The following is a 26,215-nucleotide window of genomic DNA, read 5'->3' on the forward strand; positions in this document are numbered from 1 at the left end:
TAAAATTAAATGAGCTATATCCGATTTCAACTTTGTATAAAAGGATTTAAGTTTTGAAAGAATTTAAAGTTTGTAAATTATTATACAGTATATCATATACATTGCAGTAAATGGAATTAAATGTTTCTATATGCGGAACTATGTTTAAATCCTCAAAATGTTCGGAATTTAATTTTAGATTATTAGAAAATTTAATTCTGCTGTAATTTTCGGGAAATAATTACGGATAAAGGTCGGGATTGATGTTATGAATTCGTGATTCTGTTTAGCGTATGATTAAAGTGAATAATTTAACAAATGTACAGGTGCAGTATCAAAGTTTAGAAACCTTTTGAGATGTATTGAAAAGCAATTTACGTTGTAGCTAATAAATGGAGACATATTCCCTCAAAGCCGTCTAGCAATGCTTTTCAATCACTCGAGGATCTGTCTCTCTATCCTTTTTTCAGCTTTAATAAAAACAGAAAAAATGAAAAATTGAAGTGGGTGAAATCCGAAAATCTTATCATATCCAGAAAAAGATCTTTCAAACAGCGAAAAGCATCGAATCTCACAAGTCGATATCATTCTGGATAGATAGATATCATTCAGGTCTTTTCCTAAAAAGCCTTCGGAACTCCTTTATGTCCCATGTGACGCTAGCAAATAAGCATCCCACAACCAGAAAAAAAGACACCCAAGGAAAAGGAAAATATTCACAGAAACATCTGAAGCTATTCACGACTCGCAGTCGATTCACAATTCTCTTCCCGGAAGAGTTGTGTAGCGTCTGAGAAGAATAGCGGCATACAAAAGGATAGATGGCATTTTTGAAGGAAAATATTGCCCAAAACTATGATTTTTAGGTACGCACTCGTAGGCGATTGATCCGGTAACACGATAGACAAGATTTTAGAATTCAAGATAGAATTAAAGCGAAAGAACTGTCAGTTAGCGAATGTACATTCTGATATATCGCCTCTGCGCCAGTTCTCTATTTGAAGTCATTCACATCCAATATTGGAAAGCTGCCGATTTACACAAGAATTTCGAAGAGATTGGTATTTCCGGTAATAAAATTCCACATTTAAAAGGAACTATATACATATAGTTACATAGGCTTATCGATTCCATTTCGGTCTATAGCGCTATTTAGATTAGTACTGTTGAAGAATTTAAAAATGTGCATTTTTTAAACACAAGTAAACATTCCATTTCTGTAAAATTTCGTGTTATTTTACAATTTACTAGAGTCATAAAAACACACACAGATGAATATATATTTAGTTTGAAAAATGTACTTAGATGCTGAAAAAATAAAATAAAATAATCTGTGTATGATGCCACTTTATCGTGTTTATTAATTATAAACTTTCTCGTGTAATTTGTTATAAGAAAAAAGCATTTACGCTTTCATTAGTACAGTGGACTTATCTTTCAGTAGCGAACCTATTTTTGAAAAGATATATAGCTAACGAATTTTCGCTTCATTACATCGTACTAAATTTAAACTCCTATAACAAAAAAGTTTTTATCTGTTAGAGTTTAATCTAAGAATAGAACGGGGGGAGTGTTCTTCGTTAGCGTTCTAAGGTTTGTTTAAATCACAGATGTCCTTTGTTCTGAGCCTATTGTTCCAAGAACGGATGTCGTTTTTCCCCTTATAATGTTTTTATTACTACTTTTCGCTACCCTGAGGCAACTAGAACATTCCACGTATTCATTTGTGTATTAATATACCAGTCAATAATGTTTTAAACATTTGTAAATCCTTTCATTGTTTAAAGTTTGCAATGATAGTCTATATGCATTAGACTTACTGTCGTAATTTTTTACTTTTTCGGTCTTTTTATTTATATATAACTTATTAAGATATTTTTAATTATGAAATAGTCATTTATTTCTAAAAATGAACTTATTTTTATTATAAAAGTGAGATAAAAATCAGCGTGAAATTTCTATAAGAAAAGATGATTCCTTTTGAAGTAATAAAGTTGTCAGCTATTAATCTTCCTCTTGGATGCAAATATATATTCAGTATGCTTTTTTTCCTCTTGTCATTCACGTGTTTTCTGAATTTTTTTAAAAAGATTTTTAGTAGAAGAGATTTTGTTTCATGATTCTAAATATATTTTCAACTTTACAACTCCAGAGAAATCAATTTGTTGAATTTTTTTCTTCCTCTGTTTTTCCTACAAGATTTTTCTTGTTGTTGTTGTTGTTGCATAATAGATGAAGTTTTTATGAAAAAATGCAATGGAAAAATTTAAGCCAATCACGTTTAAAATTCATATCACATTATCATTAATCTGAAATTTGAATTTTTATAAAATTTCATCTTCTATCTTTCCATTTGGGTTTCATATTGATTCTTTCTAAAAATTTATAACTTTGTTTTTGGTGATCTCTTTAATATTTTGCCCTGTTTTTCCCTGCACAGCTGTTCGCTAACACAGCAACATTCGGAATTATTTTTAGGTTTTGCGTGTAAAAACGTAAACCTAGTAGGCCACTGTTTTTATGTATTGGTACTATTAATTAGTTTATATAAATTTTCATTTGTAAATTAAATATTTTTGTCTCACTTGGCGCCATCTGTTGCTGAAATTTAAATATGACTATAAATTAAATGAAAAGTACGAAGAAAAATATAAACATTAAGAAGAGAAAATATTCTGGAATAAACGCACCTGGGAACGTATGATATATTTCCATCTACAATTCCATTTTTATTATTTTTTCTTAGTTTTGTAGACATTTGCCGTGGACAAAGACGAAAGTAAACACTGTTTCTATCCTTTAAATCACTCCCGTCAGGCCGGCAAATATTCTACAGTTCCTTTTTGAAGCCCTAAAGAGTAGGATTGTCGAGATTCGCGTGGCAAATCCCTACTCTCTGTTTCTTCTTGGTTCACAAACTGTTACAAAACCTCCTGACACACTGTCACAGTAGCAGTACTCTAAAGAATGAAAAAAGAAAAAAAACAACAAAATAAGTTCGGTTAGAAACATCTATTAAAACTAAAATCGTCTTCATACATATATTTATAAGATCTACTGATTTAAATGTTAAACGATTTTATTTTTCCGATTGTTTCTCCTTATATATTTTCCTTGTCGACGATTTAATAAATGTCCATTTTTTCTAATTTTTTTTTTAAATACCAATTAATCAGTTTTATTTTAAACTAATTACATTATACTTTATTAATTATAATTCGGTTACTTATAAGAATCATTAAATCTGAACTTATATTTAATTTTAATAAATTAAGTATACTATATATAGTTACAATTTTATATTCTGAGTTTTATAACAGAATTATATACATGTAGCCTAGTTATTTCCTAGAAAAAAATGGTATAAATCTGTTTAATTAAAACTAAACTTAACTGGTTAACTTATTAATATTAATTGTTTTATCAAAAATCATAAATCCTATAGGCTTACTATGAATATTACAATTATCCAGAGCAAGAATCAAAAGTCAAAACAGAAAAATGCCTATGTTTTTTCTTTCCTTCCTGTATGCTTGTGTATAAAAATCTTTATTCCTATTAAAACACGAACTCTAAACCATATTTTAATATGGATTCATCTACTGATTATTCATAATTCATATGAAAATAGAGCCGAGCATCCTTTTTCCTTACGAGTCTCCCCTTTATGTATGTAACTTATACAAAGAAACAGATTCATACTGAACAAATTAAGTACGAATTTCCTGTAAATAATGTAAAATATATTTACATATTTTGAATTATTTGTATTTAATTTAGAATTTTAGAACTTTTAAAATAAGATTTAAATATCGATAGTCTGTAAAAATAGACTGAGTCGTCGGTCATTGGCATTGGTAGAAGCAAATTTTGGAATTGTGGAAGATTCCATTTTCGTGTACAAATACAAATATAATAATGTAACAAATATTCAAAAATCGATTGACTAGAAGAGGTGAAGATTCCGATGCTTCTCCCTGAATATATCTTTACAAAGCTCGATTAACATTGTCGATATGGATTCTAATTCTGTTTAAAATGAAATGTATTTTCTTTTAAATTAAAGCTTCATATTTAATATATATTTTAATTATATTGATTGCGGCATTGTTTCGTTTATTTAAAGAACGTTAAATATTTAAAATTTGACAGTGTGTTCAATTAGTGCTTTCATGTTTAATCATAATGAACTCTCCGCAGAATCGTCACTTATAAATATAACTTAGTTACAGTTATTTTACTTTAATTCTTTAATCTTACTTAGCATTATTTTTTCTTCCAAACAAAATAATAGGTTTTTGAAATTATCAATTTTTCTATAATTCCAAGTTCACATCTTAATTCGTTCCAATCCTGTTTTTACTAGTAAGCATTTTAATTTATTTGACTATAAACTTATATCTGAATTTTGTCATGTTAAATCCACCCAACTGAAAAATTGATAGAGGAATAAATAGGTTCTTTGAAATTGCATTTTTGAAGGCAAACCAACTTAAATCTTTTTCTCCTCTTTTTATAACAAAAAACACAAAACTCCATTTTAGAAAAAAGACGATTTGAAAAAATCGAATACTCAAAACACCGAAAGCAGTACACATTACCATACATCGTGTTTTGTACAGAGAAAACGAGTGTTGAACTTTGCCTTTCGTTTCAACATATCTTCATGCTACATGCACCATTTCTTCGGTCACGTGTCTAATCGATCGTACGTCTCAAGCTGTGACGTCAACTATGACGTAACACCTTTTCTTCTGTTTGCTGTAAGAAAAAAGTCGACGTCGATACCAAGAAATTCTTCAATCGAAACATTGCCATGTGTGGCTTCTCTCACACAAACCTCTTCAGACAAAGAATTTCTATATTTTTTTTGGAATTACTTAAAGCTTAAAGAAAAAATATTTTTTCTTTCCTTCTATTATAAAATCCAAAAGTTTCCACCTTAATAGGGGGCATTAGTTGTATTTCAATTCGTTCTATCAAAGTAACAGACAAACAATTTTAAATTTAACATTATTTATTTATTTATTTTTTAATGTTTTGTATAAATAATCCAAACCATTCCATTTGCTACATTTCTGAAACAAGAAAGATACTGATTTTCTTTTTAAAAAATAAACTTATTTTAAAAGAAAATTTAAATTATTAAAAACAAAATAATTCGTGCTTTTTACATTGCATAAAATTATGTAATTTAACTACATTTAAATAAGATTTTTTTCACCTTATTTTTCAATCGACAAGGAACATCGTGTCAATTTTAAATGAATTAGATTTAAAATGGTATATTATGTATGAATAATTACAGTTCTACGTGTAAAACAGTCTCTTTGAGAATTCTTTTGTTAATTGAATCTGTTAGAGATAAATTGCTTAATTTAACTTCTCCTCCGAGAATTAAATCAAAGAATTATTTATTTTGTTAATCGTTAAATATTAAATTTCTTGTATTTTTATGATTATGAATTGTTTATTTTAATATTATTCATAAATAAATTTATAAAATATATTGATATTAATTTTCCAAGAATATTTTAATTTGGAACACTTACAAGAATTATATGAATTTTAATTTTTTTTTCCTCTCTTTACTTCTTTCTCGACTTTAATTAAGTTCATAAACTCGAGTAATTTGAGCGAGTTGTAAAATACAAGCTGATCCCCATAACTTGCTCCTCTCTCTCTCTTAAATTATGCTGAAAATAAAGTTTTTAAAGATTTGAATTTTCTGACATTTAAATTACTAATGAAAAGAAACGTGAGCTTGAAAATAAGTCTACAAGATTGGAATCTTGTATCATCATAAAGCAATGAAGGTCTTTTTCCTTTCGGAATTAGATATAGGACATCGTGGAAAAGGTTGCTATAGAAACGGAAGGGCATTGTAACACCAATGTATAGGCATTGTAACACCAACCTGCATGAATAACAAATACGACACGGGAACGAAACGGCATTGGACTACATGCAATACTTAATGCATAGCAATTTATTTCGAGTGGGTTGTTTGTTACTCCAAAGTGATGTGATCGGTATAGAAAGTCAGAGTTTGTGAAAATGTATGAAGCTGCTTGCATATTATACAGCACCGTGATAATAATAATATATATCTAACATTTGCTCATTTTTTTTATTCGCTATTTTTAGATTCAGTACGTTTCTCTCTCTATAAAAGAAATAAAATTGTTTTGCGTTTGTTGAATTCTTTAAAAACAAGAATTCTGTATAAAAACTGCTTTCAATTATTCAATTTTTTAAATAGTTTAGAATAACTATTAAATTAAATATGTTTATAAATAAATAAATAAATAAATAAATAATATATATTTAAACTTTATTTCATAATTTAAAAATAAATTTTTATAGATGAATTGAAAGTTTGTTCAATATAAAAAAACAAGAAAAAGTATGTTGTAACAAATGATTTTTCCGCACAGTGATTCTGAAACAGCTAATGGAAGTAGCAATGAACTGTTGTGTGGTTAAGCTTCTACAGTTACCTGCTAAGCATCGCTTTTTTTCCTTCCTCCTCCTTGGTTTACTCAGCCCAATAGTTTATAAAAGTATTGCTATCATTCGATAGTTAAGAAATAATTCTTCCCAGATTAGTATCAGTTAAATTACTATCTTTTTATCTTCAGTTCAGGCTGCAGCCTCCGAAGAGAATATGATTTATGAGTTTTACAAAATGAATATATTCTTTGTTTATATAATTCTTAGTTTTGTTCGTCTGACTTCCGCCCCCGCCTTCCTTAACCGTGTGGGATACCCCAATGATTTATAAGCAAGTAGGGAACGGAATAAGGTCGCGATGGAAAGCCTCTTTCCAGGGGAACTCAACCGATTTGTCATCGTATGTTTCAGCTGACTTGGAAACAGAGGAGAGGTGGAGCTGAATACGTCAGCTCTGCTACTTAACGTTCCATAGCTGGGACTAATTGTCTTTTAGGCTTCCCATATTAAGCCACTTAGCAACCTGATGCCTAATCACAATTTTTTTCCTTTAAAATTCAGGTACAAAAATTCTTGTACTAATCTATTTAATTACATTTAATTACAAGATAAAAATTTATAGTTTGTCAAGAGAATGCATACATTTTTAATTGATAATTTAATTTTCTTTTCCACTTTTTTAATAATAGCGTATCAATTATATTAAACGCTTTAATAAATTAATAGAAAAATATATGATTACATTAATTCGCATTTTTTTAAATAGTTAATTTTTCACGGTTAAGTAGCGTGACGGATATACAAATCATATTATATAAATTATAGTTTGTTAAAAGTGTTATTTTTATTATTTATAATTTATCTAAAAGTTACTTTTAGATAAATTATAAATAGTTAGTTTGGCATGTTTCACTAAAAATAACTAGTTTTATCAAGAGAATTGTCATAACAAATAATTATGAAATAAATAGAAAATTTTCTTATAGAATACATTCGTATAAAATAAATTTGAAGTTTTATAAATTAAGAAAAAGGTCTTTATGAAATTATGACAGGTGATTTACCTAGAAAAAGACTAGTGAAAAGAACTCGGCTTTTGTTAGAAATGACATTGTGCTTAGCTGTATTGCAAGTGACGTAGAAGTACCAACCCTGATTGGTGAATACGATGATAGACATTTCAACAAAGAACGTATGTCACCTATTTAAAGAGAATAATAAGTTATAAAAGGGAAAGAGACTAATTATTTACTATTCTCTTTAATTTAGTCGGAAAGAAGGTTTTGTTCAGTTTTGTACATGGTCAGTGAGTTGTGTGATTTAGTTGAAAATTAAAAAAAAAAAAGAAAAAGAAAAAAAAGAGCATTATAGTGGTAGTCGCAGACACAAAAGACACTATAAATTGCCAATTTATCCTGATGATACGAGTAAGAAAAAGGGATTCGAAGTTTTATTTTTAAAATCAAAAGAATCAATTCTTAAATCAGTACTTTTATCTTAATTAAATTTTAAATAATAAACCATATCTTCAATTATTAAATAATTTAATTTTCATGATTTATTTGTTTTATAACTTAATTTTTTAACGACCTGCTTCATGTCATATCTTTACATTGACGTGCCTTCCATTAATATTTTAAAAGCTTATTAAAAACACAGAATAAATTATTATCACATGGCAGATCTAATCAAATTATACGAAGGTGAAAATATATTAATATAAATTTAAAGTCTGTATATAAGCTTGCTATTATTTTATTTACAGATATTTATTAGATATTTGTTATGACAAAACATCTAATTGAATTTAGTTTAATTATAAATAAACAAATTTTAAAGATGCAAAAAATGATATGTTTATTCGATATCATACAGTAAGTTTTATTTTATATTGAAATTTTAAAGTCTGAACGGTACAGTTTTTTTTTATATTTTATTGTTTACATCAATCCTATATAATCTACTATCCTAGATACAGTACACATCTCATACAACGTTGTTCCCATAGCAACGATTTCTCAGGAGAGTCATAATGGCATCCAGCAGGCATGATTGTCTGGCGGTGCTTCCTCATTGTCAACAATGATAGTATTACCACCATTTGCTAAGCAGCGTAAATGGCGAATGAATAGATATTGTAAACTAAATGATGTTTCTATAAATTGCACTTTAAGTTTAAATGCCTTTATTTCCTTATTATTACGCTTTTCTTCGTTGTAGGGCTTATAAATTTCATATCAATATCTAAAGAATTTTTTAAATAAGTCACAAAAATATTTTTATACGCAGCTTTTTAAGTAAGCATTTATTCATCACGTAATATGTCAACGACTTCCCTAAGGATAGTAAAAGAAATACAAAACATTACCGTATTACCCACTGACAGGGTTTTTTTTCTGTGGGTAAAAGATTAAGTGTTAAAAGATCGTAATAAATCTTTGATCAAGTGATAGTTGTATCTAATTTATGGCACAAAAACTCTAGTAATTATTTAAAGATTTAGAAATATTAACTAAATTTCTAATTTCGAAATAAAATTACATATTGGGATTATATATCTACATCTTTTGTCAAAGAAAGGTGTCTTGGCATCTATTCATGTCACAGAAGAGGCGGTTCTTTGCACACATCTACAAAATTTACATGCAATGAATAATTCAGTTAATTACTGCTTCATGTTATTAAGTTCAGTTCATTTGTTAGCTACTTTAAACGATAGAGAAGATAGAACAGAGTAATTAAAATGATTCAACTATCTTCCCATAGAGACCAGAACAAGAAAAATGCGTTTTTTCCTTCCGTTAAAAATTTTATTAGAAAATCCAATAGAAATGCAGACTTGTAATAATCTTGTTTTGAAAATGTTAAGCGATTCCTCTTTTTGTCACTTTTAATCAATTAGAATTAAACTCGTTTTAATTATTTTTTTAAAAAAATTATATCGGACTCAGTGCCGAGAATTAATTTAACTAGTTTAATATGAAAATTTTCATTTGCCTAAATTAGGTTTAGGTAACTTCTGTATTTAAAATTTCAAACACTGTCACTAACTTTTAATGGAAACTGAAAATATCTATCTAAATTCATTTATCCCTAACAAGTTCAAACAAATCGGTATAGATGAAAGGGTTTTTAATTATCAATGATGCGAGATTTGACTAAAAGATTAATTTTTCAATCAAATCTAAATAAACCCGAATTGGGATATTGCATGTCTCATAGATTCAACGCCATTGTAAATTGTAAAATTCAAATGCTGGGAAAATATTTCTATATCTGATATAAAACGAAAAATATTTGATAAATATATGATCCGTTAGAAATGTTTTCGCAATTCTCAAAATGCATACTGCCAATATAAATTGCAATCTAAAAGAAATATATGACGCGCGCGCATACACACACACACGCACACACACTGTACCTATATGTCATATATAAGAAATGCAAATATCTTATTTTTATCGTAAAAACATTACTGTAATAAAAATAGAAAAATTCTCTTCAAACAAAAATTCCCTTCAACCAATCCTACCTTAGAATCGACTCGTTATATAAACGGAAGTGATATTTGTCTCGCTCTCACTCTACAACTTCCGGTGACGTCATGGATCTCGGTAACGAGTTTTGCCGCCGGGAAAGAAATGACGATGTCGATATGACGTCATCAGACTCTTTTCCATTGTTTTGGCTTTGGGCAACGTTCTTATGTTTCAATCAAGAACTAGATTCGATGTTTGAGGATGGATAACGAATCTTTTCCGTTGTTAACAGTCCGCTGCTGATTGCTAAAAAAGAAAAAAAAAACTCTAGGTACACCGTAAACATATGTAAACTAACAATATTAAAATTAAATAAACTCTACTTTGTTTATTCAGGTAATATAAATTTTATTAAATAATTTTATTTCTGCATTCATTGACTAACAGTAGCGAATTTAAATTTGCGTATTTGTATACGACAAATAGACTATGCATTTACAATAATAAAAATACAATATTTATATATTATTCAAAGTTAAATTCTTAATTGTTTTTACTATAAATACGAATATATATATTATATATATTTGATTAATTACATTTTTATTTTCGGATTTATTTTTCCAGTCGAGCCATCAAAACAAACCAAGACCTTCTCCCTACTACACCACTATCATCGTTATTTCGCAATGATTTTTGGGGAACTCCTCTCGGCCATACTGGATCTCACAAATCATACAGACCACTATGTGTTCTCTCATTTCGTTTAAACTATTGGTTTGGAGGCTTGGACCCTTGGGGATATCATCTTGTCAACGTTTTGCTACATGCCACAGTTTCTGGTGTCTTTACTCATCTGGCTGCAATTGTGTTTTTAAGACATACTCTACCAACAATAGTTGCTGGTGTTTTATTTGCTGCACATCCTATCCACACAGAAGCAGTTGCCGGAGTTGTGGGTCGAGCAGATGTAGGAGCTTGTCTTTTTTTTCTATTATCTCTACTATTTTATATGACGTATTGTAAGTATCGGGACAAGGAACCTGAACTATATGGGTGGAGGTGGGTATATCTGTATAGTGCCCTGCTGTGGGCTGCGTGTTCCATGTTAGCGAAAGAGCACGCTATCACAGTCCTTGCCGTCTGTGCCGTGTATGATGTTCTTATCCACCATAAAGTGTCTCTGAGAGATTTACTAGGAATCCCGTTTGAGGTAAGCTTTTTGCATATGAAACTATTTGTATATATAAACAATAAATTAAGAAAATTTTTTCCCTTCTAGAAGCGATTCCAAGGTCTCCGCGAGGGACTTCTTCACCTTATTGGTGCTGTTGTGATGCTAGTGGGTTTCAGACTGCATCTAATGGGAAGTAAGCCGCCGGATTTCGCTCCGGCAGACAATCCTGCTGCCGATAATGACAGCATTGTAATAAGGACGTTAACGTTTCTTTATCTGCCTGCCTTCAATTTTTGGCTTCTGTTATGTCCAAAGTGGCTTAGTTTTGATTGGTCGATGGAGGCCATACCTGTATTCACTTCACCGAGCGATCCTAGGAATGTTTTTACTGCTTGTTTCTACGGGATGGTGATTTATGTTTTGGTGTATATACTCAGGAACCTTAACCGACGGGCACGTAATGAAAGTGCCTTCAATAACAGTCCAATGTGTCCCTGTCTGGGAATCCTCCAAAATCATAAACTTGCCTTGGCTAACAATTGTTCCAACCACAATGGCAAATACAGTAGGAAACATCCTGCGCACCTCCTTAATAATAATTATAGTCAACCGACGACCTATGCACCGTATGCTAATGGACACAGAATAACAACTTCCAATGGCCATTGTCACCCAGTGACATACAACAATGGCACAACGCAGTCGTCATCCATGTGCACATCTGATTCTTCAGATTCATCCTGTGGTGTGTCGTGGACACCTTTCAGAAGTCATTTAGAATTAGTCATTTTATCCTTAGCCTTGCTTGTACTTCCCTTTATTCCTGCCACGAATCTATTTTTCTATGTCGGGTTTGTGGTGGCCGAACGTGTTCTTTATGTACCGAGTATGGGATTTTGTCTACTGGTGGCTCTGGGTGCAGATCAGATATACAAAAGACAAGAAAGTGGTTATAAACGCAAAGCATTAATTGCAGTTATTATATTTATGATTTTGGTTTTATCCATTAGAACCGTCAGGAGAAACTATGATTGGATGAGTGAAGAAAATCTTTATAGATCCGGAATACAGATAAATCCACCAAAAGGTACGTATTAAATTTTAAACATGTAATCAAGTTTTAATTTCGTAAATAAAATTAATATTTTGTTTTCTCTTAAATGTCTACATCAAATGAGCATATACGATCAAAAGTAAACAGTAACAGTAGGGCTATCCTATAATTATCACAATGAACCTTTAATACATAATAACTTTAAAAATATAATTTTTAATGCAATCTGAAGCTTTTTTTCACTTATTATAATAAAAAGTTCTGAAAATTCTGACTTCTATTTATTTCACAATTTTATTATAAATTCGTTAATCATCTTTTAAATGTTAAAAGATAAACGATTTTATGTATAAAATTTAATAGAATAATAAGTAATAAAATTTATTAATGAGAAACAGAATTTTTGAAACGAAAGAATTCAATACAAAAAGATATATAGATTTTTAAATAGTATTTCATTACATTTTCTTTTAAAAATTATTTATTTATGTAATACTTAAAAAGTTCATTATATCTGTATAAGTATCGAAATATAGACTTAATAATATAGTAGGCATTAAGCCAGAAAACAATAAAGTCACCTCAATTTCGAAAAAAAAACGTCTCAGAAGACCCGCTCTCTCTCTTCTTTCAAGAGATATATGACCGCTATCAAATATCACTCATTGTAGATCACTTTTATCCTCATAGCGTATGGCAACCTGGCCAATATCCTTAGTGCCCAAGGCAAAAAACAAGAAGCAGAGTGGGCCTACAAAAAAGCATTAAGTTACCGTTCCAACATGGCTGACGTCCATTACAATCTGTAAGTAATTAAAAGTAAATCTTTTAATATTTTATAGATTGAAAAAGCGTAATATAGTCTACGTGTAATTATTATCTGTAAGAAACGATAAATTATAATGTAATGTTAGTTCAGCCGGTAAATAATTTTGGATCACGTGATTAATAGGCAATTTGAAATCTCTCTAGCGACAATTTTACAAAATGATGTCTGCTTTTGAAATCAGCAACTATTTATCGAATACCGATTATTCCGTAGCGATTAAATGACAGATACTTTCCATGACATTTATCAAGTGTTTGTTCGTGTGCGAGTGTCTTACAGATTACGATATTGATTTTTCTCTTGCCTCCTACCAAATTAAACATTCGTTTCTAGACGACTGTGGCATCTGTCGAGATTAATGTCCAGGTAAATAGTAAGGTTTGGATATGAGTATAGTTGTCAGAAAAATGATTTGGTAACGTAACGACTTTTACTTTTATAAATGACTCAGCCGTCTATTTATTTCTTTTAAGTATTCCCCTTTTATCCCCTTTCTTATTTTTCCAAACTTATCGATTTTTGTTTACTGCGAGCAAATCGACAGACGTTCGAACGACTCAAATTCGAGCCATGACTTACAGAATGTATTTATTGCAATCAGATCTATAATATTAACGTTACAGTAAACCGTTCATGGATAAAAATTAATTTTACGCCCGTCTAAATATTCGTGTAAACCATAGAAATTCAAATGTATGCAGTTACCAAATCTCCTACCGACTAGACTTTCAATTAGTCTACTACAAAAATACAATAAAAATAAATATAAAATATGATTTATTCGGTTAAAAAAAATCAACATTTGGCGAAAGATAAAAACTTTTTAAAGGAGTAAGGCCTGTTCGATTGATCATATTTTCTACGGTGTTACAGAAAATGGTGACCTAGTGCTGCCATCTATCGGCGACAAAATCAGCTAAACAAATGAGTTCTTTACTTTTGCAATGCCTGTATCCATTAGATTGTTTTATGATTTATTCAAAGTGATTTTTTCTTCTTTTTTTATATACTAAATTATTCCGAGTGGTTCAGATATTGAATGTATTCTTCGTTTATTAAAATTGTAAATAGTACTCCGCTATGTATCATGTTACATCAAAAATAACATTCGCTCTCGAGACCATTAGATTATGGTTTTCCTTTCATATCTGAAAAATCTTATATCTGTTTTCTTTAATAAATGATGTTTGAAATCACATTTATCTGAATTAAGCGATAAGTTTTTTTTTATGCGCTTAAATCATTTATTAATTGTATTTGCTCTAAAAGAATTATCATACCGTATACAATTAATAATTACCGGTGCAGCCAATATTTAAAGAAAATTTATTATAAGAACAAAGTTCTGTATTTCTAAATTAATATCTAAGTTTTATTTACATTACTTAAGAAATGTTTACCTTTAATTTATTTTAAGGTAAACTTTGACCCATTAAGTTCTGGTTTTGTTTATTGTTAAATAAACAAATTTAAAACAATTATTCTTAAGTCGACCAAGAAAATTTTCTAAATGGGAAAATTACTGTCGGTTCGGCTTTAGGTGAAAGAAAACCAAATAAGATTTAGATGCAAAGTTTATACAAGAGAAAAAAATATTATATAAATAGATGCAGATCATTGAGCTTTTCTTACATGTTTCTGTGACTGTATGTAATCTGTAAGATGAGTTTTACTTGAGATAAAAAAAAGAGAGTGAGTTAAAAAATTTACCTTTGTTTGAGGGAAATCCGTTTTTATGTTAAACAAACAAGAATTCGTTCTTAATTCATTAAATTTGTTCATTCGTTTTTTAATTCATATCGTTCTTAATTCATTCATTTTACTACCTACGCAATTAAAAAAAAAAGATGTTTTAAAATTAATTTTTAAATTACATTAGACATATATTATAAAGATTACTGCTAATCTTTATAATATACTTATCGATAATAACGTATTTTAAAAACTGATTAATTCTTAATTAGCGGCTTTCCGATATACTTCTAAACAAACTTTAGAAAATATAATTCATAAGCCGACACAATAACAATAATAACAAATAATAAGTAGTAAAATCGATGTGAAGCAGAAATTCAATTCGTTTCCGATTTCCAAAATTCATCTTTCCGATCAATCAACGACCGGTCACATGACTTGCCTGACGTCAGCGGCAGTTCGATACGAAAGAGATTTGTTTTCCGGATTGACGCTAATAGAAACGCCACGTGACCTTACTGACTCATCTGCGGCCGTCTGTCAACCCCTCAATTTCATCCCCTATAAACTCCATTTTCGTTCTAGAGAGGAAAAATAAAAGAAAAAAAGAAAAAAATGAATCATCCATTGATTCTCCGTCTCACAAAATAGAGTGATTAGACGATCAACTATGCGTAAATAACTTAGGTCTTTTGTGCCAGTTAATCCAACGTTTTCGTAGTTTGATGAAACGAATCTAATAACTTTCGGATATTGCTTTCCATCTCCGCCTGCTGTCAGAAAAATGTTAGATCTCTGGAGAAACGGCTAAATGTAGTGAAAAACGATGTATCCAATGAAATAGATCTTACTAACTTTAATGTTTAGATAACTTTCCTCCTTTACGTTAATAATATATATAAAAGTATGTGATCTTTTAAATTAAGGTAATATTTCTCTAGTCGATGTAAGCGTAGAATAATTGAGGATAAACACTATCCGATCGAAAGCCGTAAATGAAAGTAGTCGAGTCTTTGAACGATTGTTTCTGTGATCCATTCTATTCTAGTATCGTAATTGCGATTTAAGTAGACTTATTGCTTATATGAAATTGATAATGTTACGATTATTTTTTGGTGTTTTCTAGTGGAATTCTCTTACAAGAAATGGGCCGCTATGAGGAAGCTTTGCAAAGTTATAAATTGGCAATACAGTTCCGTCCTCGCCTCGCAAGTAAGTTAATAACGAATACTAACTAGACTTATATTATTAAAATGAATTAATTTTTCAAGAGTGTTATTTATATTCTTTTTTTTATTCAGTGGCACATCTGAATTTGGGTTTAGTACTGGGTATTTTGGGAAGGAAAGAAGAAGCGGCTGAGGTAAGCGATGCTTAAAAATATCGATCGGTTTCCTAAGCAATTTTTAATCACTCGAACGATCACGTGATGCCGATAATCGCACCGTTTCCTGATCGATTTTGCGATTAAAATTGCGGAAAAGTGGGATGTGTAAACTCGGATTAAAGAGTGCTTTTCGTGCTCCACATGACTGGGCTATCTAATTGTATACGTTTGTCACGTGATTGATCGTGCGACTAAAGTGATCAGAAAACCTGTGAGCTTAGTTATGAAGGAAATGTATTGCTCTCTAGGTTTACAGACATTGCGCTCAGTTAGACAGTACTGGACTTAAAGATCCTAAAACGCATGAAAGTACTAAAATTTCGGCGCTTTTCAATTTGGGAAGATTATTTGCTGACGAAGGAAAATATCAGGTAGGATTTTCAAACTTTTAAAAATTTATTTCTGCAAATGATTAAGTTTTCATATTTTAATAGTATTTATTGCGGAATTTTTAGAATTATACTAAAGCAATTAAACGAATTTAATTTCTGTAATGTTTACATTAGCAAGTCATTAAATTGAGAAGTTTTATTCTGCACTTAATTTTAATGACTAATCTTAATGAGATTTCAAAACCTTTAATTTTTCTGATAAAAAGGGTTTAAAGGCTAATAAGCAGTTTATCCTACGATAGATTAAGAATATTTAAGCGATTCACTGGAAAAGAACTTAAATATTCTTTTAACTTGTTTATTTTATTTCAGGACGCAATTGAAGTTTATCAAGAAGCTGTACAGAAGATGCCAGATCATTATCAACCTCAGTCTCTTTATAACATGATGGGTGCGTGTCGAGATTTATGTTTTTCAAAATTACTTAAACTTCTATATAAAAATATTAAATTACTTTTTTTAAATTTAAAGGCGAAGCATTTTTCAAGTTAACTCAATACGTAGAAGCTGAATTTTGGTACAAAGAAGCGCTTAGAGTAAAACCAGATCACATTCCAGCCCATTTAACTTACGCTAAACTATTATCTAAATGGGTAAATATGTTTAATTATGCATGTGTAACAGTTATTAATTAATAAGAGTATTAAATTTTAATACTATTTTAAAAATATTCTTAGAATCGTCAAGTAGAAGCCGAACAGTGGTTTTTAAGAGCTAAAACTTTGGCTCCTAATGATTCCAGTGTATATCAACATTACGGTAAGCGAATTATCATTTATAAATCATATATAATTTTATTCGAGTGACAAGGTTAAATTTAGACGTGTAATATATGTTTTACACAAAAAAATATAATGTTTTCGACAGCGAAACAAACTGTAAAAGAGAATAAACTGGATGGGTTAATAACATTACAAAAGTAAAACTTTTTAATTACATCTTTGAAGATAATGAGTAGTGAAAAAACTTATCAAATGCCGATAAATATTGTTGGCTTAATGATACTGTACAATGAACTAATATCTAGTCCTATCGAACCAACCGAGTTGTGAAGATAAAGGAAGAAGAGTAGACTACCTCGCTTGTAATTGCATTCCTACATGGTGACTATAGTAATTACATCTTGCAGCGGCAGATTCCTAATCACTTTGACAGTGCGGCTAGAAATTAGATGGTACAAAATTTACGGCACTACAGAGGGATATTTCATCGAATATTTTTACTATTCGGATAATTACTGACGTGTAACAACTAATAATAATTAGTTTTTTTAACGTTATCATTATTTTTAAGCATTCCCGTGATTAGATAAATACGATTTAAATTTTTAAATGTCTGCTGCTGGTTTCAGGACAATTTTTATCTGAATCCGATCGTCATACGGAAGCTGCTGAAATTTACGTCAGGGCGGCTGATCTTGCACCTGATGAATATGAAATTATTTTCAATGCTGCAAATACACTCAGGTGAGTGTTGTTTTGCGTGTTTACACTAATGTTATAAAATATAATATATATGATTTATAATCTATATTATCATCAGACAAGCTGGAAGGAATGCAGAAGCCGAGAAGTACTACCACATGGCTGTAAAATTAAGACCAAACGTGAGCAAATTTTAAATAATTATTAAATTTGCCTTTATATATTTTAAAAACAATTCAATTGTAAATTTTGCAGGAAGTTACAAGTCATATGAATTTAGGTGCAATGCTACATGTCAACGGAAAATTATTAGAAGCTGAATCTAGTTACTTGGAAGCGTTACGTTTAAAACCAGACGATCCTATAACGCAAAATAATTTACAAAAATTACGTAATTTATTAGTGCAAAAAGGCATTCGATCATCCAGTAATCAAAAACGACGATAGCAACTAAAAAACATATCATTGGAATTGAGTAATGAAACAAAATTTTTTGTGAAAATTGAAAAAAAGAGAGTCGAATCTCTATGATTGAGACTAGTCAAAAATAGACTTGTTTCTTAAAAAGAGCAATGTACCAAAAATGTCCTCTAGTCATAAGAGCCCACGAGACACACACATTCACACATGTACTGCAAAACATTACCAAATTGGGATGAGGGCAATAATTTCATTATTGAATAATTACGAGTTCTATTGGAACGATAAATACTCAGAATTATTACGTTATAGAAATGATTCAGGGTTTAGACTTTTTCTGTTTGTTTGTATTGTAATTTTTTGTAATATTTATATATTTAAATATATAAATATATAGTCTTTCAACATTGGGTAAAACACGTGTGTGTGTGTGAGTGATTCCAGATGATGTACAAAAATGAGAATGGGTACACTAAATATATTTGTACCATATCAAGTCAATTGTATTATATTAAGTTCGAAGAAGACTTGATACGATTCATCCAAGATCGAAGGAACCATTTTTTTCCTTTGTGGTGTGAGATATTGTTTCAAAAAAGTCAGCCTTACTAGAGACTTGTGGAAGTCTATACCACCAGTGGCCTTACGCCTGTGATGTCCTGTTCGCTGCAAGGCCTGTATATCTCTCAATATCTCTCTTCCTACTGTGTATGTGTTATATATCCCCATTTTATGCCTTAGATGTAGAATTTTTCCGTAAAACTAGAAATGTGTACAATTGTCAATTGGATACTTTACCTTAAAAGAAAAAAAAACAAATTTAAATTCTCGAAATACCTCCCGATTCCCGCTTAGATTTTTATTTACAATTTTATTATGGGAATAATCAATTTTGCGGGAAAGACAAAATCCACTAATGGTGGAAAGAAATTTATGAAATTCTATTTTTGTGGTAATGCCATTTTAAAGCGTGAAATATGATGCACTCTCATGTTCCCTCTTCTAAGGTCCTTCACGCATATATAACGCACGGACAAAAACAAACTTTAAACCAAGGACATTTCTTCTTCTTAATATTGCCGTTTAATATAGAAAGATTGAATCTACGATGGATTCGTTTGTGATGCGACGGATGAATGTTTTCTGGCTAACAAAATTAAAATAAAATAAAAATATATACTTACATCAGTCTATCGTCGCATCTACAAAGTTGTTTCAAGAGAGGGGGCATTCAAATCCCCCTCTTGTCTAGTATGTGATACCCGTTCAATGAATAATCTTGCAATTCTCCGACAATGTATAGTCATCCTGAAAATAAATTATGAGGAGATAAATATGTGGTTTGTCTTCTATAATCTAACTTAATAGGTCTAATTTAAAACATTAACCTTTTAAATTAGACTATTATAATCTTTAAACGATATATTAATAGGTATATAATTTCGACCTAGGACCTAATTGGCACATTATTATGATCGTCAGATTCCGTGCAAAACGGGCAAAAGTCTACCGACAAATAATGGATTACGCGATAAATGAAAAATGGGCTTTTCAAATTAGGAGAAAACATTCTTAAAATTATTAAACTTATTTGAGGTGGAGCCAACTTTACTTCTATTTCATCATTATCAATTAACATTAATATTATTTCACAGACGATTTCAATTTTGATTCACTCAGAAAACAATTTTAATTGTACAATTAAAAACATTGATATAATTTATAATTTTATTTAAAAAAAATAGAAAATTACCAAACATATTACGTTACCTGAAACTTTAGCTGATAAATATCAAATTAATTTTATACTTCTAAAGTTGAAAAAATCTGATTATAAGAAAACAAAAAATAAAAAAAATTAAGAATGCTTTTCAAAATAATAAATATCAAATATACAAACAAAAATAAATAAATTCAAATAGGAATTTAAGAATGTCTTTGCAGACTTTAATACTGAAAAAAATTATAATAAAACGGAAAAAATATATATATATGGCTTCGGTCGTATGTAATCATCTCATTACTTCCTCACCGTATGACTATAGCAATAACAGACGTATATCATCGATCAAATTGTACTGATTTTGTGGTAAACACGACAAACTTTATAACATGACATGGATTGAAAAATTGTTTTGTTTCATCTTTTCCTCAAAATAGAAAATCTACTTCTGTATTAGTTATTGAATTTATTTTTGTTTTATGGAGTCAATTTTGTAAATCTTGTGTACAGCTTGTCAATTTAAATGATGAGTTATCTTACTTGTAATGCGAAAATGCATCCGTCGTAATTGTTATGATGTTTTTCTAATGTATATAAATATATATTTACAAGCTACTTTCAGTATACTTATTCATCTAATCTTTTCTTCTAAATTAATTTATATTTGATTATCTAGAAGAAAGAAGATGAAATTATTCTAGACAAATAAAAAGTTATATCAAATATATTGCATAAAAATTATAAAACATATTATCAATATATTATTCTTTATTTTGAAAGCAATTTAAACAATATAATTATTTCTCATCAATAAAATCTCATCTAATAATATTGTTATCTCCGAGTATCGTCGAAATTAGAATAAAACTGAAATCGCGAATATCTTCAACTGGAACCCATGTTATTAAATTCAGTTGATTCATTATCTGAAATAAAAACACAATTATTATCATCTAAAAAATAAGTAAAACGAAAATAAAAGTTTTACCTGTTCATACATTCGAGGATCATTAAAATAACTTGAAGCTGCAATTAAAGCTGTTGTTAATAATAAATAATCGTTTTTAACAGTTCTGAATTCGTCCCTGAAATAATGATAAATATATAAATATGTTGATAAAATATACAGCCTATATATATATATATATCTGTTGAATGAAAGAGAGAATTTTATTAGTCTACTTAACCGTTTAGTTGGCGTAGTTACAATTTCAGTTTCTCCAGTTGCCAAAATATATAAACGCTGATAAATAACATGACGGCAGATATATGTAAAATCAATCAAATAAATACCAGTTATATATAAATTTTCTACATTGATGGAAGGATTATTATACGCAAGTATTTCCAATAACGATTCCATATATACGAGTGGAGAAAGGTAATTTAACCTGTAATCTAGTGTTTTTAAAATTCTCAATTCTGAATTAAGAAGACTTTGGAAGCTGTAAATGTAACCAAATTCTTGCAACGTTTCCTTTATTTTATCAGGACTGAGTGACTAAAAAAAAAAAGAAATTATATTAACTATTTAAATTAAAAATTCAAATTCATTTAAAACACATAACTAACCTGATAATGAGAATTAAATTTACTCGCCAATTGCATACAAGACAATATTCTTAAGATTAATTGATTCTGTATTCTACTTTCCACTTCGTGCCATTTCAAAGATTGTTTCTTTTGCTTATTACGTTCCTCTACTTCAGCGTATAAATCCTCGACGTGCTTTATAAGAAATCTAAATTTCGAAATAAAAAACGCATTTATTATTTTACATACGAAAATTTCATGTTGAAGTATTATAAAATAAAATGACAGTTTTTTTAAAGAAAATTCTTTGACCTCAGCCTGAATTGCTAACAAAAAGAAAAAAAAACACATTTACATACGGCTAACCATTAAGAAACGATCTATTCCTTTAAAAATCAGTCATTACTAAGAAAATGTTTTTGGATAAGTAGATTACGAGAAGACACTTTTCCATATAACGACGTGATAGTATGCAAGATTTGACGTGTTGTTCTCAAATGAAGGGTAAAGACGAATGGAGGTAAAATGTCGATCGTGCATCCCGTCTCTGGCAGATGTTTCTAACTTCAACGTCTGAGAGTCGCTAGATAACCATTCTTCACAGTATTGATCTACCAACACTCGGCTATAAATGTCAAAAGGGATGGACGTCGTCATCTACATTCAGTCTCCTACTCTAATTGTTCTTAGTTGAAGATAAACGATTTATACCAAGTTAAAAGAAACATAAATCTAAAGAATAGAAGCCTATAAGCCAAGCAATAAACCCGACATAATCGAAAAAATAAATTCAGAGATTTTCCCGATTATGAGCGTATTATAATGATTTTTGCTTAAAAATAAGAAAATTTTTAAATAGATAAAATATATAAATTGAGTTTTTCAATAAAAATATAATTAATTAAATCAGAAAATAATGTTTATTGAATCATATAAAAATATACATACCGATCGAAAATCTCCAAAGTCAAATATTTTACTTCCAAAGGCTGCTGTAATTTTTCACATAAATTGAACACCAATTCAACTGCTTTACTATTAATAGTAAAATCCTGGAAATAAAAATGTTTTAGTATTAAAACCTTATTCAATATGTACTTAAATTGCTAAAAATGGGGGGATGAAAATATAGTTACACGTTGATTCGTAGCGCCATCTGTTATTAAAACTACGCTGTAAAATATTTATATTTATTAAAATAATTAAATTAGCAGTTAAATTTATTTTTTATATTATTCGTTATTTTAATATTACACTTCAGAATTATTTAATCTTTTGAAACTATTATCAAAATAGAAAATTAGAAACTTCACAACATTCAATTTTTAATATGCTCTACAATACTAGAATTATTTGATGCAGGCGTTTATTAAAAGCTGCTTTTTTTAAACAAATTAAATCACGCAAGAATAAGCATTTTTAATTTGTTTTATTAGTTTCTTGTAAGCTCTGTGAAGAAAGTTTTATGATATTTAATCATTTAATCAAATTTTAATAGAGATAAACATCTAAAAGTGTCATAAAAATATTTGTTTTTCTTTCAAATGAAATAAAATTGAATTATTTCGAAGTGAAATTTTGTTACAAAAGATATTTTAAAAGTAATTTCAAGGAAAAAATCCACGTCCTGTAGAATTGAATGACAGAAATATAAACAAGATCGTGTCAAGTAAGACTTGACAAGGTTTAGAATATTTTGTTACCTCATATATTGTACAAGACTGCATTTCGAAATCCTAAAGTTTATAAAACATTGTAGTATTTTGAGTGATGTATGTAAATAAAATCGAAAATATAATATTTACGATTTAAATTGAAGATTTACGACTTTAACTGCAAAGAAAGAAATGAAAATAGCACAGAGAGAAAAACAGAAATGCATTTTCTTTTATGTTATTTTCCTAATGTTTACTTATTAGATTACTCCATTCTCGTTTGCTCTCATTTCTCATTAAAACTAAAAAAAAAAATAGAGACATTAGTATTAATTAATGATATTAAACTTCATTTCGAATACTCGAAATGTAACTAAAACACTAAACTTAATGGACGTATTGCGCGATTGCATAATGTCTGAGTAAATGTGACAATGGCATTTAAATATATGTAAAGTTTAGACGAAATGGTTTATTAGATGATATCTTTAATGTACGAGATTAAGAATCTATGCAAATATACATATAATAATCTCATTAAATGTATAAATAACTTATATTTCATATTATTATTCATTTATTTCACAAACATTAACTTACATGAAATTGCATCCAATTAAAATATAATTTTCATTTTATATAAAGCACATTTTACTTTAACATTATAGAGTCTAAATAAAACTTTATTTTATAGTTTACATATATTTCTATTTAATAAAGTAATATTTTTAAAACAATTTTGTTCTTATAGTTTATTTATATAGTCCATTATTTTAAATTATGGCTATAAGATCATTTGTAATTTTATTGTTTTTTAATACACTCCAGCATGCAGCACTGACAGTATATATTATATTGAGCTTGATTCCAACTACTCTTTAACATTTGAGCATTACAACAATTGAACTACATTTGTAAATACAGATATATATTATCTAAATAAGACTAACTGTGTGACCACATTAATGGAATTTATATTATTTATTCTATCCAACCCTACTATTCAGATTGCAGGTGGAACCCATCTGCAATCTGAATTATAAACTTAGGATTTCACACATTTTAATGACACAAAATCTATAAGTGTTTGTATATTAAATAACATAAATATAATATGTGTATAATTTTATCACCATTATCTGTTATATGGTAAGATCATTATATACTAATAATCAATTCTGGATGCAATTTTAAAATAAGTGATTAAGTCATATTTTCTTATATTATAGTAACTGTAGAGTAACTGATTTTGTCATAAAAATAGTTCCTACATAGCTAATTACCTATACAGGAACTGTTTTTATGACAAAATCAGTTTCTGTAAATAACTCCATTAACAATCAACTGTAAATCCATATTCATGATAATGATCTAAATGGCAATGCAAAAATATGTCTGACTGATCTCATAGGTAGATTAGTCTCCATCTAATAACATTTCATTTAAATTACATGTTCCGTACTTAGAATTTGGCAGAAATCTGCCGAATAAGAAGTCTATCGCATCGTATATTTTATTTTTATTTATTCAGCTGAGAAATGTTTTTACTCGCGACGTTTCCTCAATGCAGACATTTTACCAATTCAGTTCAGGCCATTTTAGTATTATTCTTCGTTTTTCTGAAAAATGTGAATCAATGGCAAATTATAGATAAGTTATATTTCAAAGTTTCTTCTCAAATTTAATTTATTCATTACTTTGAATATTTTTAGAGTAGACTACTCAGAATTAGGTAAAAATTGAAATAATGAATTTTCAGGTTTCTTTCGCTATCAATTATTCAAATAGCTGGCAAATAAACATCAACGATTTTATCCCGTGAAGGATTCTAACATGATTCTACTGGAATTTTCGATTTTTTCCATGGTTATTTCAGATCAGATCTTTATTTCTCACTCTTCACTATATTCCTCCAATATATGCACACTCTTTTGTAATATGAAAAATTGAAAATTTAAGCCACATAGTCCACAGTTTACGATTAATGTATCATAAAACAAAGTCAAATCTAATTATAAACAGTACATTTTAAAATATTTTAAATAAAGTCCATTCTCTAGAAACAACACTAAAGTGTTTCTGGTACAATCGAGTAATATCATAATGAAAACGGGCGATTGCCAAGACTGCTTCCGATTACACTTTGTAAAGAATATTTGTGCATCTTTGCTAAGGTAATGTCTTTACATTCATCGAAAATATCATGAAAAGTGAATTTAAAAGAGTACCCATCCCACAAACAGTTGTACAGTACATATACCTCATATAGCTGTATGTGTTATACGTATCTAACGTTGATCCATATTACTCCCCATCTACGCCTTCTTATTTTTGATAGGAGCCCATTGTTCGAAATCCCGATATAGATTTCGAACAATCCACGAAACAGATTGCTTACATTCAAATATAGGCCTATACATAAATAATACTGTATTTTTTCAAGATAGAATAAAAAGTACTGTACATTTCTGCAACTACAAATATAAAAATGGAAGCATATACAAGAAATTTAAAAAATGCGTTCTTCATGATCATCAATGATTATCAAAAATCTCCGCTTAGCACAATAGTCATTAAGGATTATCTCGTTGCATTTCAAGATAAACCATTAACCATAGCTTGAATTAACGAAGTACATTTCCAAAATATAGCTGTATATTATTAGTACCAATGTTTAGGAGGATAATTATCATTTGATCCTCCCAAACATCGTGCAATTTTATCGGAAGGCTGTTTTTCAATAAAATCACGCTTTCTCTGTAATAATGCACAATTCCAATAATGAATCATATATATACAGTAGAGCGTCGATTTTCCGAAAGTCAATCATCCGAAACGTCAATCATCCGAAAGAATTCCAGTCGGCAAATTTAAATTTTCGCCAGTGCTGTGGCGCTTCAATCTTTGGCTATGTCTTGGGCTACTCAAATATTTTACGTTTTTGTTACTAAATTAACATCTGAAGTATAATTTTTTATTGTTTTTATATTTTTCAATATATTTATTTTGTTC

General features: G+C 29.1%; 2 protein-coding genes and 1 long non-coding RNA gene across 3 annotated transcripts in view; 1 reads left to right on the forward strand and 2 right to left on the reverse strand.

The window, feature by feature from the left end:
• Positions 1-1,242: 1,242 nt before the first annotated feature.
• LOC111641829 lies at positions 1,243-20,352 on the reverse strand. The gene is made up of 6 exons (XR_002759480.1): positions 19,477-20,352; positions 14,685-14,800; positions 12,727-12,948; positions 9,968-10,220; positions 5,532-5,675; positions 1,243-2,939 (listed from the first exon to the last, which is right to left on the reverse strand). It is a non-coding gene; the product is annotated as an uncharacterized LOC111641829 (long non-coding RNA).
• LOC111641828 (transmembrane and TPR repeat-containing protein 2-like) lies at positions 10,480-18,434 on the forward strand. Its single transcript, XM_023388061.1, has 12 exons — positions 10,480-11,127; positions 11,197-12,178; positions 12,836-12,950; positions 15,796-15,881; positions 15,971-16,032; positions 16,305-16,427; positions 16,761-16,839; positions 16,920-17,041; positions 17,126-17,207; positions 17,800-17,914; positions 17,991-18,054; positions 18,128-18,434. The coding sequence occupies exons 1-12, from the start codon at positions 10,927-10,929 to the stop codon at positions 18,317-18,319; spliced, it is 2,223 nt and encodes a 740-aa protein (XP_023243829.1). The 5' UTR covers positions 10,480-10,926; the 3' UTR covers positions 18,320-18,434.
• A 128-nt stretch (positions 20,353-20,480) lies between the features above and the next one.
• LOC111641827 (cyclin N-terminal domain-containing protein 1-like) overlaps positions 20,481-26,215 on the reverse strand; it is an 11,561-nt gene continuing 5,826 nt past the window's right edge. Inside the window, exons 2-6 of the mRNA XM_023388060.1 lie at positions 22,497-22,654; positions 21,588-21,756; positions 21,203-21,516; positions 21,004-21,100; positions 20,481-20,941 (exon numbers count right to left, since the gene is read on the reverse strand). Of these exons, the coding sequence (XP_023243828.1) occupies positions 20,834-20,941; positions 21,004-21,100; positions 21,203-21,516; positions 21,588-21,756; positions 22,497-22,654 (846 nt within the window). The 3' untranslated portion in view covers positions 20,481-20,833. The remainder of the gene's footprint in view (positions 20,942-21,003; positions 21,101-21,202; positions 21,517-21,587; positions 21,757-22,496; positions 22,655-26,215) is intronic.

Source organism: Centruroides sculpturatus, unplaced genomic scaffold (genome assembly GCF_000671375.1).
Source record: "Centruroides sculpturatus isolate CEXI.00-Female unplaced genomic scaffold, Cexi_2.0 scaffold1318, whole genome shotgun sequence".
NCBI classification, from domain to species: Eukaryota; Metazoa; Arthropoda; class Arachnida; order Scorpiones; family Buthidae; genus Centruroides; species Centruroides sculpturatus.